The sequence below is a fragment of the Sceloporus undulatus genome, chromosome 2 (assembly GCF_019175285.1).
Source record: "Sceloporus undulatus isolate JIND9_A2432 ecotype Alabama chromosome 2, SceUnd_v1.1, whole genome shotgun sequence".
Lineage (NCBI taxonomy): Eukaryota > Metazoa > Chordata > Lepidosauria > Squamata > Phrynosomatidae > Sceloporus > Sceloporus undulatus.
Window position 1 is genome coordinate 97,534,347 of NC_056523.1, and position 12,763 is coordinate 97,547,109.

The following is a 12,763-nucleotide window of genomic DNA, read 5'->3' on the forward strand; positions in this document are numbered from 1 at the left end:
GTGGTTTGAGCATTAGACTACAACTCTAGAGACCAGGGCTCAAATCCACACTTGGCCACAGAAACCCACTAGGTCACCTAGGGTAAGTCACACTCTCTTAGGCCCAAAACACACTGCAGAAATAATCCAATTTGAATCTGCTTTAACTTCCCTGGCTCAATGCTAGGGAATTCTGTGAACTGAAGTTTTGTGAGATATTTATCCTTCTCTGTCAGAGTGTTCTGGTGCCACAATAAACTACAATTCCCAGGATTCTTTAGCACTGAGCCAGAGCAGTTAAAACAAACTCAAACTGGATTATTTCTGCAGTGTGTTTTATCTCAGTCACATTCTCTCAGGTATGCCACCCCTAAACAAAACTTGCCAAGAAAACCCCATGATAGGTTTGCCTTAGGATCGTCAAAAGTCGGAAACAACTTGAAGGTGCACAGCAACAACAATTTTTGGTGTGTGTCATCCAGGAACCCATGCAGCAACGAAGTCACCATACATGTAGTACTTTGCTTTTACCTTATGTACACATAAAGTTAATGTTGAACAGAACTTTTTTTTCCTCTCCAGTGAGATGGGTTTTAAATAGTTTTAATGGATACAGGGAGGTGTTCCATTAAATGTTATACAGCTATGTTATTTTAGACAAACAGCCTATCAACTGGGATTTGTCTTGTGGGCAAATGGCAGTTTTCCATTGAGACCTGGAATGAAATGCATTGGCACAGCTGTGAGTGGCTATAGGCAATGAGAAATTGGCATGATAAGACTGATGCAATTGAGATAAAAGATAGGATGATCATTTATATAGGTGTGAAAGCATACCAAAATTGTCTTGAAGTTATGGTTGCTGTAAATCAACTCTTTGAATGTGCAACACAAAGTTAATATATAATAAATCCAGCACAGGAACTCAGTAGGCATGTTTAAGGAACAAACTTGGGAACAAGATAAACATGTTTCTCCCACATTTCTGATTTTGAAGCTAGATTTAAAACTGGTATTTCCATTGGGAACTAAGGGAAATCCCTTATAAATGAAATTTCTATAGAATTCTATAGTGTGTGTGTGTGTTGTTCTTGTTGTTTACAAGTAGAAGTCAGTACTTCAAGATTTAGCTGGGGCAAGGAGAAATGGATGAGTCAAATTCAGCTGAAAAACATGTAAAACAGAACAGCTGCAGTGAGGCTACCTATCTGTAGCCTGTAAGTTCCATTTAAGTATCCTGGATCATAGCTAATTATAGAATTATGCTATCTAGACCGACTAATCCTTATTTAAATCCATACTGTATTGGTGTAAAATCTGTTCAATATATGTAATTATTCTATTTAAAGTATAGATCTACACGTGTAACTGCACAAGTTACAGTTGGCAAAGGACCAGTCATATCATTCTATTGCTTAAGGAAAACCAATAGAGTAGCATCTTTAAGACTAAAACATTTGTGGACTACATCCCACTTCATCATATTCTTGAACTGATATGCAGAATTTCAGGAGTGCATATATGTGTGTATATAAAGTGGGTCCTTGTTGTCCTCTGGAGTTTGGTTCCAGGACCCCCCTTGGATAACAAAATCAGTGGATGCTCAAGTCTCATTAAATATAACAGCATTGCAAAATGGTGTCCCTTATACAGTGGGCCCTCCTTATCTGTGGATGGCAAGCCCGTGGGGGGAACAGAGGAGGAGGAAGAGGAGTAAGGCGCAGTGCAGCACAGCACAAGGCAGGAGTGGGAAGGCGAGGTGGGAGAAGAGGAGAAGGAGGAAGAGGTTATGGTGTGGCACAGTGCAAGGTGGGAGGAAGAAGAGGAGGAAGGCAAGGCACAAGGCTGGAAGAGGAGGAAGAGGAGGAGGAAGGGGCAGTGTGAGACTAGAGGAGGAGGAAGAGGAAGGCAAGGTGAGGCAGGAAGAAGAGGAGGAGGAGGAAGGCACAGAGCAAGCAGGAGGAGGATGAAGCATTGCAGAGAGATGGAGGAGAAAGAGGCAGTGGGGGGAAGAGGAGGAGGAGGAAGCAGCTCCTCCAAAGTGCCATTGTCTTCAGTGGTGGGGTGGCCATGTGACCGTGTTACCATTGAAGTCAATGGGATTTGAGCATCCGTGGATTTTGGCATCCATAGGGGGATCCGGTATGGATCCCACATATACTGAGGGCCCACTGTATAAAAAGGAAAATCAAGGCTTGCTATTTGGAATTTATAATTATTTTCAATATTTTCAATCTATAGATGCTTGAATCTGTGGATAAAAAATCCATGAATAAAAAGGGCCTACTGTAATTATACACATACATACATAACATATAGTACATATGTTGTAGTAGGTGTTAGACTGTGAGTACAGAGGGAAATTAGTTTGTCATGTGAAATTGTATTGAGAAAGTATTATTTTGGTAGTGCTTACTTTTAGACCCTCATTGTGATAGCTTTGGGAGATACAGTCAACGACTCCTCTGTATTTGCTTAAATAAACCCCATCTGCTTGAAGACGACTCTTCACAACATCCATAGGAGTAGCAGTTCCCCAAGATATTGCCCCTAGGAAATAAGAGGAAAATAGTTTGGGTGGATGGGTGCGTATATGGATGGGTGGGTAGATAGAAGGATGGAAAAATAATTTTCTGTATTCACATATTAAAGAGAATGAGAGAAGGCTTAAGGAATTGGCTATTAAAGTGCAATAGAAAATTAACAATAAATGAAGGCAGTGTTTTACTATCTATTTCAATGGTGTTTAGTTGCTGACTACTCAGACTGTTTGGGAAGCAACACATATCTTGTCAGCTGCTTGGATTTTCCAGTATAGCCTACAGCACTTTATAAAATTCAAGTCATGAATGCCAAGTTGAAGTAATTAATCACAAATCCCCTTCTGAGATGGCTCCAGTTTGCCATTTGAGGCCACCTCATCTGCTTGGCATAAACTTGTTGGGAACCAAAGATTTTTACTGCAAGTGAGTAAATACTGCAATAGGCTTCAGTGGTGTAATAGACTCTCCTTTGAAGAATGCTTTCCCTATGTTCTCCTCTGCAGTTTTTCTCTGCATGGGACATATTTTGAAAAATTAAATGCTTAATAGTGGGTGGATTTTGGTCAGCAAACTGAAATACAGGCATACGTCAGTTTATACTGTCTAATAGAGAAGCTCCTTTTTACAAAGTATTTTCATGCACTCTCAGACCCTCCATTTCCTGTTTGTCCCCTTTTACCTGAAAGTTTTTCAGCAGAGAAATAAAGAACTTTACTGCACTGGCCCTGGAACGGGCCTGTAGCATTCCAAAATGGAACGTTCTGAGGACGTTCAGCGGTGGGGAATGGATTTTACTGCACAGCGAGAATGCCGCCGCCGCTGTCAGACTTGCCCATCCTGTTCTGGATGTGTTCCTCAGAGGGAGATTTCCGGGAATACTACAGCCCCGTTCCAGGGCCAGTGCAGTAAATTTCACAGACTTTTGGTGTTGGGCTGCCGCAGACAATACAATAAAGCATAAGCTGGGGATGAATGAAATTCTAGCCAATCCCACTGTATCTAATAAATAAAAATAGAGGAGCCTGAATAAGAACTAAAATGATAGTAAAACGATATCTGAAGCCTAATAATAATGTCTTTATAAAAAGACATCTCATCAGAGTCATGTTGAGAGAAAAACGTGGCTACGCCTGCTGGCCTATCAGAAACAGCTATATTTCCCCCATCAATGTTCTTGGAAGAATGCTACATTGAGATGCATTAAGGTCCCTCTGCAGAAGTACTGTAGGATGAAATGACTTGGAAAGCTTCCACTGATCACCAGGAATGTACCACCATTTTCTTGCCACAAATGCCAAAGAAGGATGTATGTCCAATTCCTGAAAACATGGCAAGAATTTATCCATCCTTTCATGAAAAAATGTAGAAATTCTTTCCCCATCTAAGCAGCTGGAGAAGATTCAGTATGACCAGCTAGTAAATGAAACATACAATACAGTAGTTCTGTATGTGAGGTGGCTTTAAAGCTTAGGAACCCATTTCCACTCATTCCGACTGGCACCAGTCAAATAGACACATTCAAAAATAAGGTGCTGAATGACTTGTATGTGTGCTAAATGGATGTATAGCCAAGACCTCCCTATCGCTAAAGAAATAATAAACCTCTAGAACATGTTCTCAATTAAATAATTGTAGCCCTCTTTATGGAAAGGCCACTGGTTTGTCTGTTATGAATTAAGAACATCTCAAATTAGGTCTCAAGGTACCACCTCAAATTTCAGGGGACTGCTTTGCTTCTCTGCATCTCCAGGTAGCAAGACAAATCTCATGGTGTGTGGCACTAGAAAAGGAGAAAGTTTAGTATTTGTATGTGTGGTGGTTCTAAAGGCTAGGCATGTGTTTCTACCCATTTTGAGCTGGTGCCAAGGTTCTCTGACTCAGCGTGAAAGTGCACTTGCATCAGGACACCAAAAAACAAACAACCCCCAAAACAAAACAGAAGCTGTGGGGCTGAGAGAAGATAGTATGTGCATATACTTGGGCACAGTAGAGCAAGACAAGAAGCATTCACAATTCGTGAGACCCATTCTTGACATCATCAGCATCAGGCCTGGAAAAACTCTATCTGACATGTGCTGTAGGCAAGACCGCATGGAATATGAGCATTTTTAGAAGGTGGTAGAAACTACTTCAACAAATGGGTGCATTTTGCTGCCTGCCCAGTGACTGCAAAATGCTTCCTGACCCTTCCTCAGGTTTGCCATACTAACTCCCCCCCCCCCTTTTGAGCTTTTACTCATATTCTGGGCCCCACCCATTTGTCCTGATTCCCATCATGACCATTTCCATAATCAGATGACCTAGAAACCCTTTTGGTCTGTCACAAATCTATGATATTACCTCTGGTCCCAGAGTATGTAGCTGACACACTCCCTGGACCCAGACTTTGGCCTTAGAATCTCAGGGAATGGATCCTGCTGACCTGACAACTGTAATTTCAAATTCATTGAACAATAGCATTAATAGTTGATTAAATATATGCCCATTCAAGAAAAATAAAAGCTAACATTTAAGGTGTTGGATCTTAGAAAAAGTTGTTAAGGTGTTGTTGTTGTACAGTAATAGAATCTCATCAAATAGGATTGCCAGATCTCAGGGCCTGCTCCCTCTTTTGCATTCTGCAAGCAAAGGGAAGGGATGTCAGAAACAGAGAACTGCCTTGAAAAGTGCGCAGATTCGCATTTTCCTCATTTGTTGTATGTGGTGTTATTGATTAGGGTGGCATAATCTCAACAACTGTGGTTTATACTCAATGCATCATGTCTATCAAGGGCTTCTCCTTGTATCAATCCTGTAACATATCCAAAGCCTGTCTTCTGTGATGTCACAAGTCTTTTATGTCAGGTTTGGTCCCTGGGGTAGTCCTGACATGGCAACATTACATCAGTATGGTTTGTGTGTTACAGTTAAATCTATGGTATTTCTCATTGGTCCTTGTATTTACATGGCAGTGGCTCACAGGAATACATTTGGTGCAGTGATGTGAAATTCTAGAGGTTCCATTCATATTAACCAGTAACTACTTTGTTTTCAAGGAACCCAGTGCTAACATTCCAATGATAACATTGCCTTGATTAAACTTTCTGTCTTAACTGGACTTTTGCCCTTCATTAACAGTAAATCAACAGTGAGAAAGATTCCAGGCCTTATGTTATGAGAAAAGAAAGCCGCAATGGAGTGGGAGTGCTTTCTCCGTGCCTCCTCTCATGCAGTCATAGTAGTCCATTCTCCTTTCCAAGGGAAATGGTTATAAATGGGTGCTTTCTGCCAAACCTTTTTTCCAGCCTGACAAAAGGCTTGCTTTTGTGGTTGTGTCTCTTGGGAAGACAACAGAAGTACTATGACAGCATGTGGAGAGCCATGGAGAAAGCTACTACTCTCACACTCTGTTTTGGCTTTCTTTTCTCATACAATAAGACTACAAGAGAAAATACCTTTCTTTTATGAACCTAGATATCACCTCTCAGCTGAAATGATAAGAGTAATTTACAGTAAAAGATACACAACTATTCAAATACATAAATGCATATATAGTGTATAAATAATGTATTTATATATTTGTATGTAGGTGACACATGGTTTGACAGCACTACCCAAAGAATTTTAGGGAATCTCTAGTGTACACAAACAACAAAAATAAAATTTACATTACTTTTCTGTAATATAAAGGCATCAGTGAGAATGACAGCACTCAATGAGCTACCAATATGAAGCTAGAGTCTACGGCGGGATACAAACCGCCGCTTTGCGGAGCTCCCCCGCTGGTGCCATTTGCTCTGCGCAGGAGCTGCAGCAGCCAAACCGCGCGGCTCCCGTGCGGAGCAAAAAAGAAGCTCCATTTCGGAGCTTCTTTCCGCGGCGCATTGATGATGTCGCGAAGCGCCAAGGGCGCATTCGTGACGTCATTAGGGCTGCGCGACGTTCGGACGCTCAGCGTCCGATACGTCAATATGGCACCGGCCATGTAGAAGGGCCGGCGCCATATTGTACGGACACAGTCCGTACTAGACTCAGGGGCGTCTAGAAGAGACACCCCTTTTTTAAAATGGGACGTCCTCCGGATGTCCCAACTGCCGGTATGTAACCGGCCTACGGTAGATAGAAATAGTCCAGACTAAATAACAATCTGGGACTGGTGTACCAGCTGTCCTTACTTGTACTATCCATGGTGAGTGGTGGATTCACCATTGAAGATCTACTACTGTAATTAATTAATTAATTAATTAATTAATTAAATTTATAGCCTGCCTTTCTCCTGATAAGGACCCAAGGCAGCTTACAACTTAACTTAGAAACAGGTATATGATAATACAGAAATTAAAAATCAATAAACTACCTTATTAAAACATTAAAATAATATAAAACAATTTAAAAACCTGAAAGTTCACCACACACGCCCCATTAAAGATCCATCTGCATAGTCATTAAATTTGATTTAGCTGCCAAATGCCTGGTCAGATAAAAACAACATTACCTGCCAGCAGGATAGCAGGGGAAGGAGTAGCCTTGGAGCACTCCACAGCCTTGGAATAGCCACCAAGAAAGCTCTCGCTCCTGTCCTCACCAACCATACCTAGTGGGACCAAGGCCCTTATCACATGACGGTATTTGCAACTCCAATCCGTAGCCATTCTGGGCCCAACCATGCAAATTCATGTTATAACATGATAGAATATCACATGCTATTGCTTTTTATAGGGAGTTGTTCTGAGGCCGATCTTAAGTCAATCCAAGTTCACTCCCAATGTAGGTGAATTTGGTGAACTATTGAAATCACAAATCTTTCTCCAAGGTCAATTTGAATTCAATTCGAATTGATCTTGGTGTGGAATGCAACTTTGCTTCAGTCCTGGTACACACACACCCCCCCAACCTCCAAGGTGCCACATTTCCCATGATGCGGCGCTGCAATTTTGCTCCATTTGCTTCCGGTACTCCTTCAAGAGTTTCAGGGAGGAATGAAGGGACTGACACGGAGGACACATTCGGATGATTCAGCGGTGAATAGAGGGATGGACACAGAGGACACATTAAGATGTTATAGGGGGAAATAGATGGACTGACATGGAAAACACGTTCGGATGTTCCATGTGGGAATAGAGGGACTGACACGGAGGACACGTTCGGATGCTTCGGGGGGGGACAGAGGGACTGACACAGAGAACACATGTTCGGATGCTTCAGGGAGGAATAGAGGGACTGACATGGAGGACACATTTGGATGCTTCAGGGAGGAATAGAGGGACTGACACGGAGAACACATTCGGATGCTTCAGGGGGGAAATAGAGGGACTGACATGGAGGACACATTCGGATGCTTCCGGGGGGGAATAGAGGGACTGACATCGGATGCTTCAGGGAGGAATAGAGGGACTGACATGGAGGACATATTTGGATTTCCAGGGGGGAATAGAGGGACTGACACGGAGGACATATTTGGACGTGGCTGTATGTATACTCGCGACCACACATGGCAGGAGTTGCGGGCATTGCTAAATTGCTGAAATAGAGTAAATAGAATAAAAAATAGAATAAAATAGAAGGGAAGAAGAAATGTGAAGCTATCATTTACGTGAAACTGGAACCAGGAAGTGGCCCCCCTTTTCACCCCGGAAGTGCAAAGGTTCATGATGTGTTCAGAGCCCCACTGAGCATGAGCAAGGGTGCCAGTTCGAATCGTTGAATCCGCATGGTATGTGCTAGTCACTAGTGTGATAATTTATTTTGTACTCACTCGGCTTTGCCTCACGAATGACCACAATTTCTCTCTTCACGTGTGATAATTAATCACGTGAATTGCCTTGGATTTGAATTGACTCTGCTTCCTCTTCCCTTCGGAATGGCTTTGGATTGGAGTTCCAATTTCATGTGTGATAAGGTCCCAAGAGAAAGCCCTCTTCTGGGGATCTTAAAATTCAGGCAGGCTCCCATAAGAAGAAAGGGGCTCTTGTGTTGTCATTGTTTGCTGTTGCTGTTGTATTTACCACAGCTGCTCCAAGGTCCTGTCCCTTCAGACGTTTGGCGCTGGGAGAGCTCTTGTTCAAACTGGATTTGCTGCAAGAAGAGCAGCAGTAAAATCAAAAATGGATTTGCCATTCTTGCCCTGATGGATTTACCAGCTGTCCCTGATACTACCCAGTAGCTGGCAGGCCCTTAAGATGTCATGCTAAGCATTTATTTGACTGCTAGGGAGCCAATCCAATTATGAATGAAATTTATCAAGAACTTAGCTTTCTTGGGTAGAAAGCCAGACAGTTCTGCCATTGTTTACATGCAAAGGATGGCTGTTGCTCTAATCCCAGTTCACAGGATTAGACTGAAACTAAAGTATTTATTAAAGAAATATATAAAACTAAAAGACTGTTTGAAACTAATGGGATTTTCTATGTTGTAAATAAATTTACTTCATATTCCTTTTCAAAAATATTTATGTTTGCTACAAATACAGATATAACGGAATGCACTTCAACAGGTCATTGTAAAACTTGTGTGGTTTGGCAACAGTGTGTATGTGACATGATCACCACCTACTGGTAAATCTAATCACCCTATTTAGGCATAAAATAAAAATATAAAGACCATGTCTTTGCACTGAAATCCACTGAAAGCCTTGAAAATCTTTTTATTCTGTGATGCCATTTTACATGGAAATACAGAAAGTAGATATTTACAAATAAGACTTTAAAAGAAAGAAAGAAAGAAAGTAAGAAAGAAGAGCAATTCCAAAAATTGAAATATGAATAGTAGAATCATAGAATCATAGAGCTGGAAGAGACCGCAAGGGCCATCCAGCCCAACCCCCTGCCATGCAGGAAATCTAAATCAAAGCATCCCCAACAGATGACCATCCAGCCTCTGTTTAAAGACCTCCAAGGAGGGAGACTCCACTACACTCCGAGGGAGTGTGTTCCACTTTCGGACAGCCCTTACTGTCAGGAAGTTCTTCCTAATGTTGAGGTGGAATCTCTTCTCCTGTAGCTTGCATCCATTGCTCTGGATCCTAGTCTCTGGAGCAGCAGAAAACAAGCTTGCTCCCTCCTCAGTATGACATCCCTTCAAGTATTTAAACAAGGCTATCATATCACCTCTTAACTGTCTCTTCTCCAGGCTAAACATCCCCAGCTTCCTAAGTCTCTCCTCATAGGGCATGGTTTACAGACCCTTCACCATTTTGGTCACCCTCCTTTTATTATTATTAACCTTTATTTATGAAGCGCTGTAAATTTACACAGCGCTGTACATACAATCTTTTAGTTAGACGATTCCCTGACCTCGGGCTTACAATCTAAAAAGACAAGACACAGAAGGAGAAGGGGGGTGGTGGAGGGAAAGGGTAAGAGGTCCAGCAGTTCCTCTCTACCTTGAAGGCCTGGACCAAGGGAGATGGACTGGAGGGAGGGCGAGGCTTCATAATGGATGGTTAAACATTTTCCAGGGAAAATACATACTCTCAAGTAGGATAATGCATATACAGTACATAGCAATACAGGAAATGGTTCAATAAACAGGCACCACAAGAACATCAAATAGTAAGCGACAATTATGCAATGCCTGGGAAGGCTTCTCTGAACAGGATGGTTTTCAACTCCGTTTTGAAGCTGGTTAAAGAAGTGATGGCTCTTGCTTGTGGGGGAAGAAGGTTCCAGGAGTGAGGGGCAGCGAGTGAAAAGGGGCGAATCCGGGAAGGGGCAGAGGAAATCCTGGGCTGAGACAACAGACCTTGACTACCAGAACGGAGGGCCCGAGTGGAAAGGTGAGGAGAAAGAAGGTCTGATAAGTAGGGAGGGGCCAGTCCATGGAGGGCTTTAAACGTGGACACACTCCAGTTTCTCCAGTTTCTCAACAACCTTTTTAAATTGTGGTGCCCAGCACTGGACACAATATTCCAGGTGGGGCCGGACCAAAGCAGAATAGAGTGGCATATTACTTCCCTTGATCTAGACACTATACTTCTATTGACGCAGCCTAAAATTGCATTGGCCTTGATAGCTGCCGCATCACACTGTTGGCTCATGTTCAATTTGTGGTCTACTTGGACTCCCAGATCCCTTTCACACGTGATCTCATTCAGCCAAGTGGAGCATAATACTGGTTTGCAGACAGCATGGACATCCAAAAGACAACTTGATAGGTCTTGCAGCAAATCAAGCCTGAACTGTCTCTAGAAGCCCAAAAGGCTGTTGTGGTTTGTATTTGTCATGGGATGACATGACTGATTGTAAGAGATTATTATGTTGGGAAAAGTTGAAAGCAATAAGGAAAGAGGAAGACTTCATTACAGCTGGGATGACTCTATCAAGGAATCCATAGCCCTTAATTTGCAAGACCTGACTTGCAAGGACTGTTGATGACCAAGACTTTTATTCATCTTCTATTTCAAAGGTGCCATAAGTCAAAGCTGTTTTGATAGTAAATAACAACAATCAGTAATATTTACTACAGACACTAGTGCTTCAGGAAGATGTGGTAGGTGGCATGGTGTGCGTTTTTAAAATAATCTGATTTATTTCATAATTTGAATTATGGAAATCAACACCATCTTGCCAATTTAAGCTTAAGAGACTGCTCAGCAAAATACAGAATATTTTAAATTTCTTTGCAAATTAAAAACATGATAAAAATAGGAACTACCACCAATCCATGCATATTAAAACAGTCTTTGAAAAGTTAAAAGTTAAACCCTAAAGCCATTAAGATGTTTTGGGCTGTAACTCCCATAAACAAATTGTTGGTCATGATGGCTGCAGCTGATGAGAATTGGAGTAATAGCTCTCTATTTCCAAATATCCATACAATGAGACTAGCTAAAGAGGACAATACAATCACTAATGTATATTACAACCACCTATGTACTATTTATATTTGGAAAGTGTGGGGACAATCCCTAGCTTTTCCCAGAAAAAAGCAAAACTGGTTTTGTATTTGTATTTTTTTAGGGATAGTTAAGCTACATTGAGCAATTGCATGATGCTACTGTGTGAAACTTTCCAGTTGCTTCAAAGTGCTTCCTCATTGAAGAAGCCTTGTTCACACATACTACTAGAAATTGGAAGTAGAAGAGGGGTGAAAGCCTAATGTGTGGAGTAAATTAAAGCCAGGTCAAAACAGTCATTGTATTCTGTCTTCAGTATTGTCAAAACTGATCTCTGCTTTTCAAATTGTGCCTATTTTTGTCTCAAGCACCTATCACTAGGAACTCTTGAAGGACAGGCTTTAAGGCTGGAGGCAACAGCAGCTCATGAGCTACCCAGCTAGCAATACTGTATATACGGATGTATAAGTCTAGAAATTTTAGTAAAAAACATTGACCCCAAAAACCTGAATCGACTTATCAATGGAAAGACTGTACTTCAGCTTCTATAAAAATGGGAACCATCCCCTGGTGAAAGGTAAATGTGTGATCAGTCCTGGAAGCACTATTCATCCAGCCTTTAGGGTGAGCATTAGCAGTTATATCTGCTGAAATTTTGAAAGTTCTTTGGCATTGTTTTCCTTTGCTTCATCCTTTAGATCATTTGGTACATGCCTCTAAGTTGTACCCTTGACTTATCTATGGGTTATATTGAAATCCATAATTTTGGTCTCAAAACCTATCTTTGACTTATACATGACATGAGGTCTACTTATAGTCAAGTATATACAGTAGTTAAAGAAAGCCCTCTGGCCTTGGTAGTAAAGAGCAGAAAGTATGCAAATCCCTGAACTTGTCTGACCAAACCTGGCCTGACTTGACTGAAAGTTAGACACAATTTTCCTGTGCTTTCTCTATGTTCTGCCTACAACACTGTGGGGGAACTAAGAATAGTGAATTGTGCTTCAAGAAGTTGTTTATGAACTTCTTAGTTCCGATCTAACCATACCACATTCCTGACATAAGCAGGGTGATTTCCCCCCATTTTATTTATTTTTATTTCCCTTCCTTTCTTCTTGTACAGGATCCAAAGTTTGGCTGGCCATACGTACAGTACCATTGGGACAATACCATTTTTTCCATATTTCCAGACCGCCCCGTAGTTTTAGTACTCCTCTTCTTAAGGAGCCTTGCCAAAAAAATCTGATAAGAGTCACCATAACTCAGAATCAGCTTGAAGACTCAAACAACAACAATAAACTGTAGCTCTCCTTTCCTCCCCTCCACACTCTTTAAATTTAAAGTCAAGGTGGATGCCATTGCTGTCACTGCTTTAAATTTAAATATAGGAGTAGCATGTGAAAAGAGAAAAGAGCCCACCTTATTTTTA

The 12,763-nt window shown here is 41.5% G+C and overlaps 1 protein-coding gene across 2 annotated transcripts in view; it reads right to left on the reverse strand.

Moving 5' to 3' along the window:
- Positions 1-12,763, reverse strand: part of SLC25A48 (solute carrier family 25 member 48) — a 40,984-nt gene that overhangs the window by 4,839 nt on the left and 23,382 nt on the right. For both annotated transcript variants that reach the window (XM_042453221.1, XM_042453220.1), the window contains exon 6: positions 2,396-2,529. In XM_042453221.1, the coding sequence (XP_042309155.1) occupies positions 2,396-2,529 (134 nt within the window). The remainder of the gene's footprint in view (positions 1-2,395; positions 2,530-12,763) is intronic.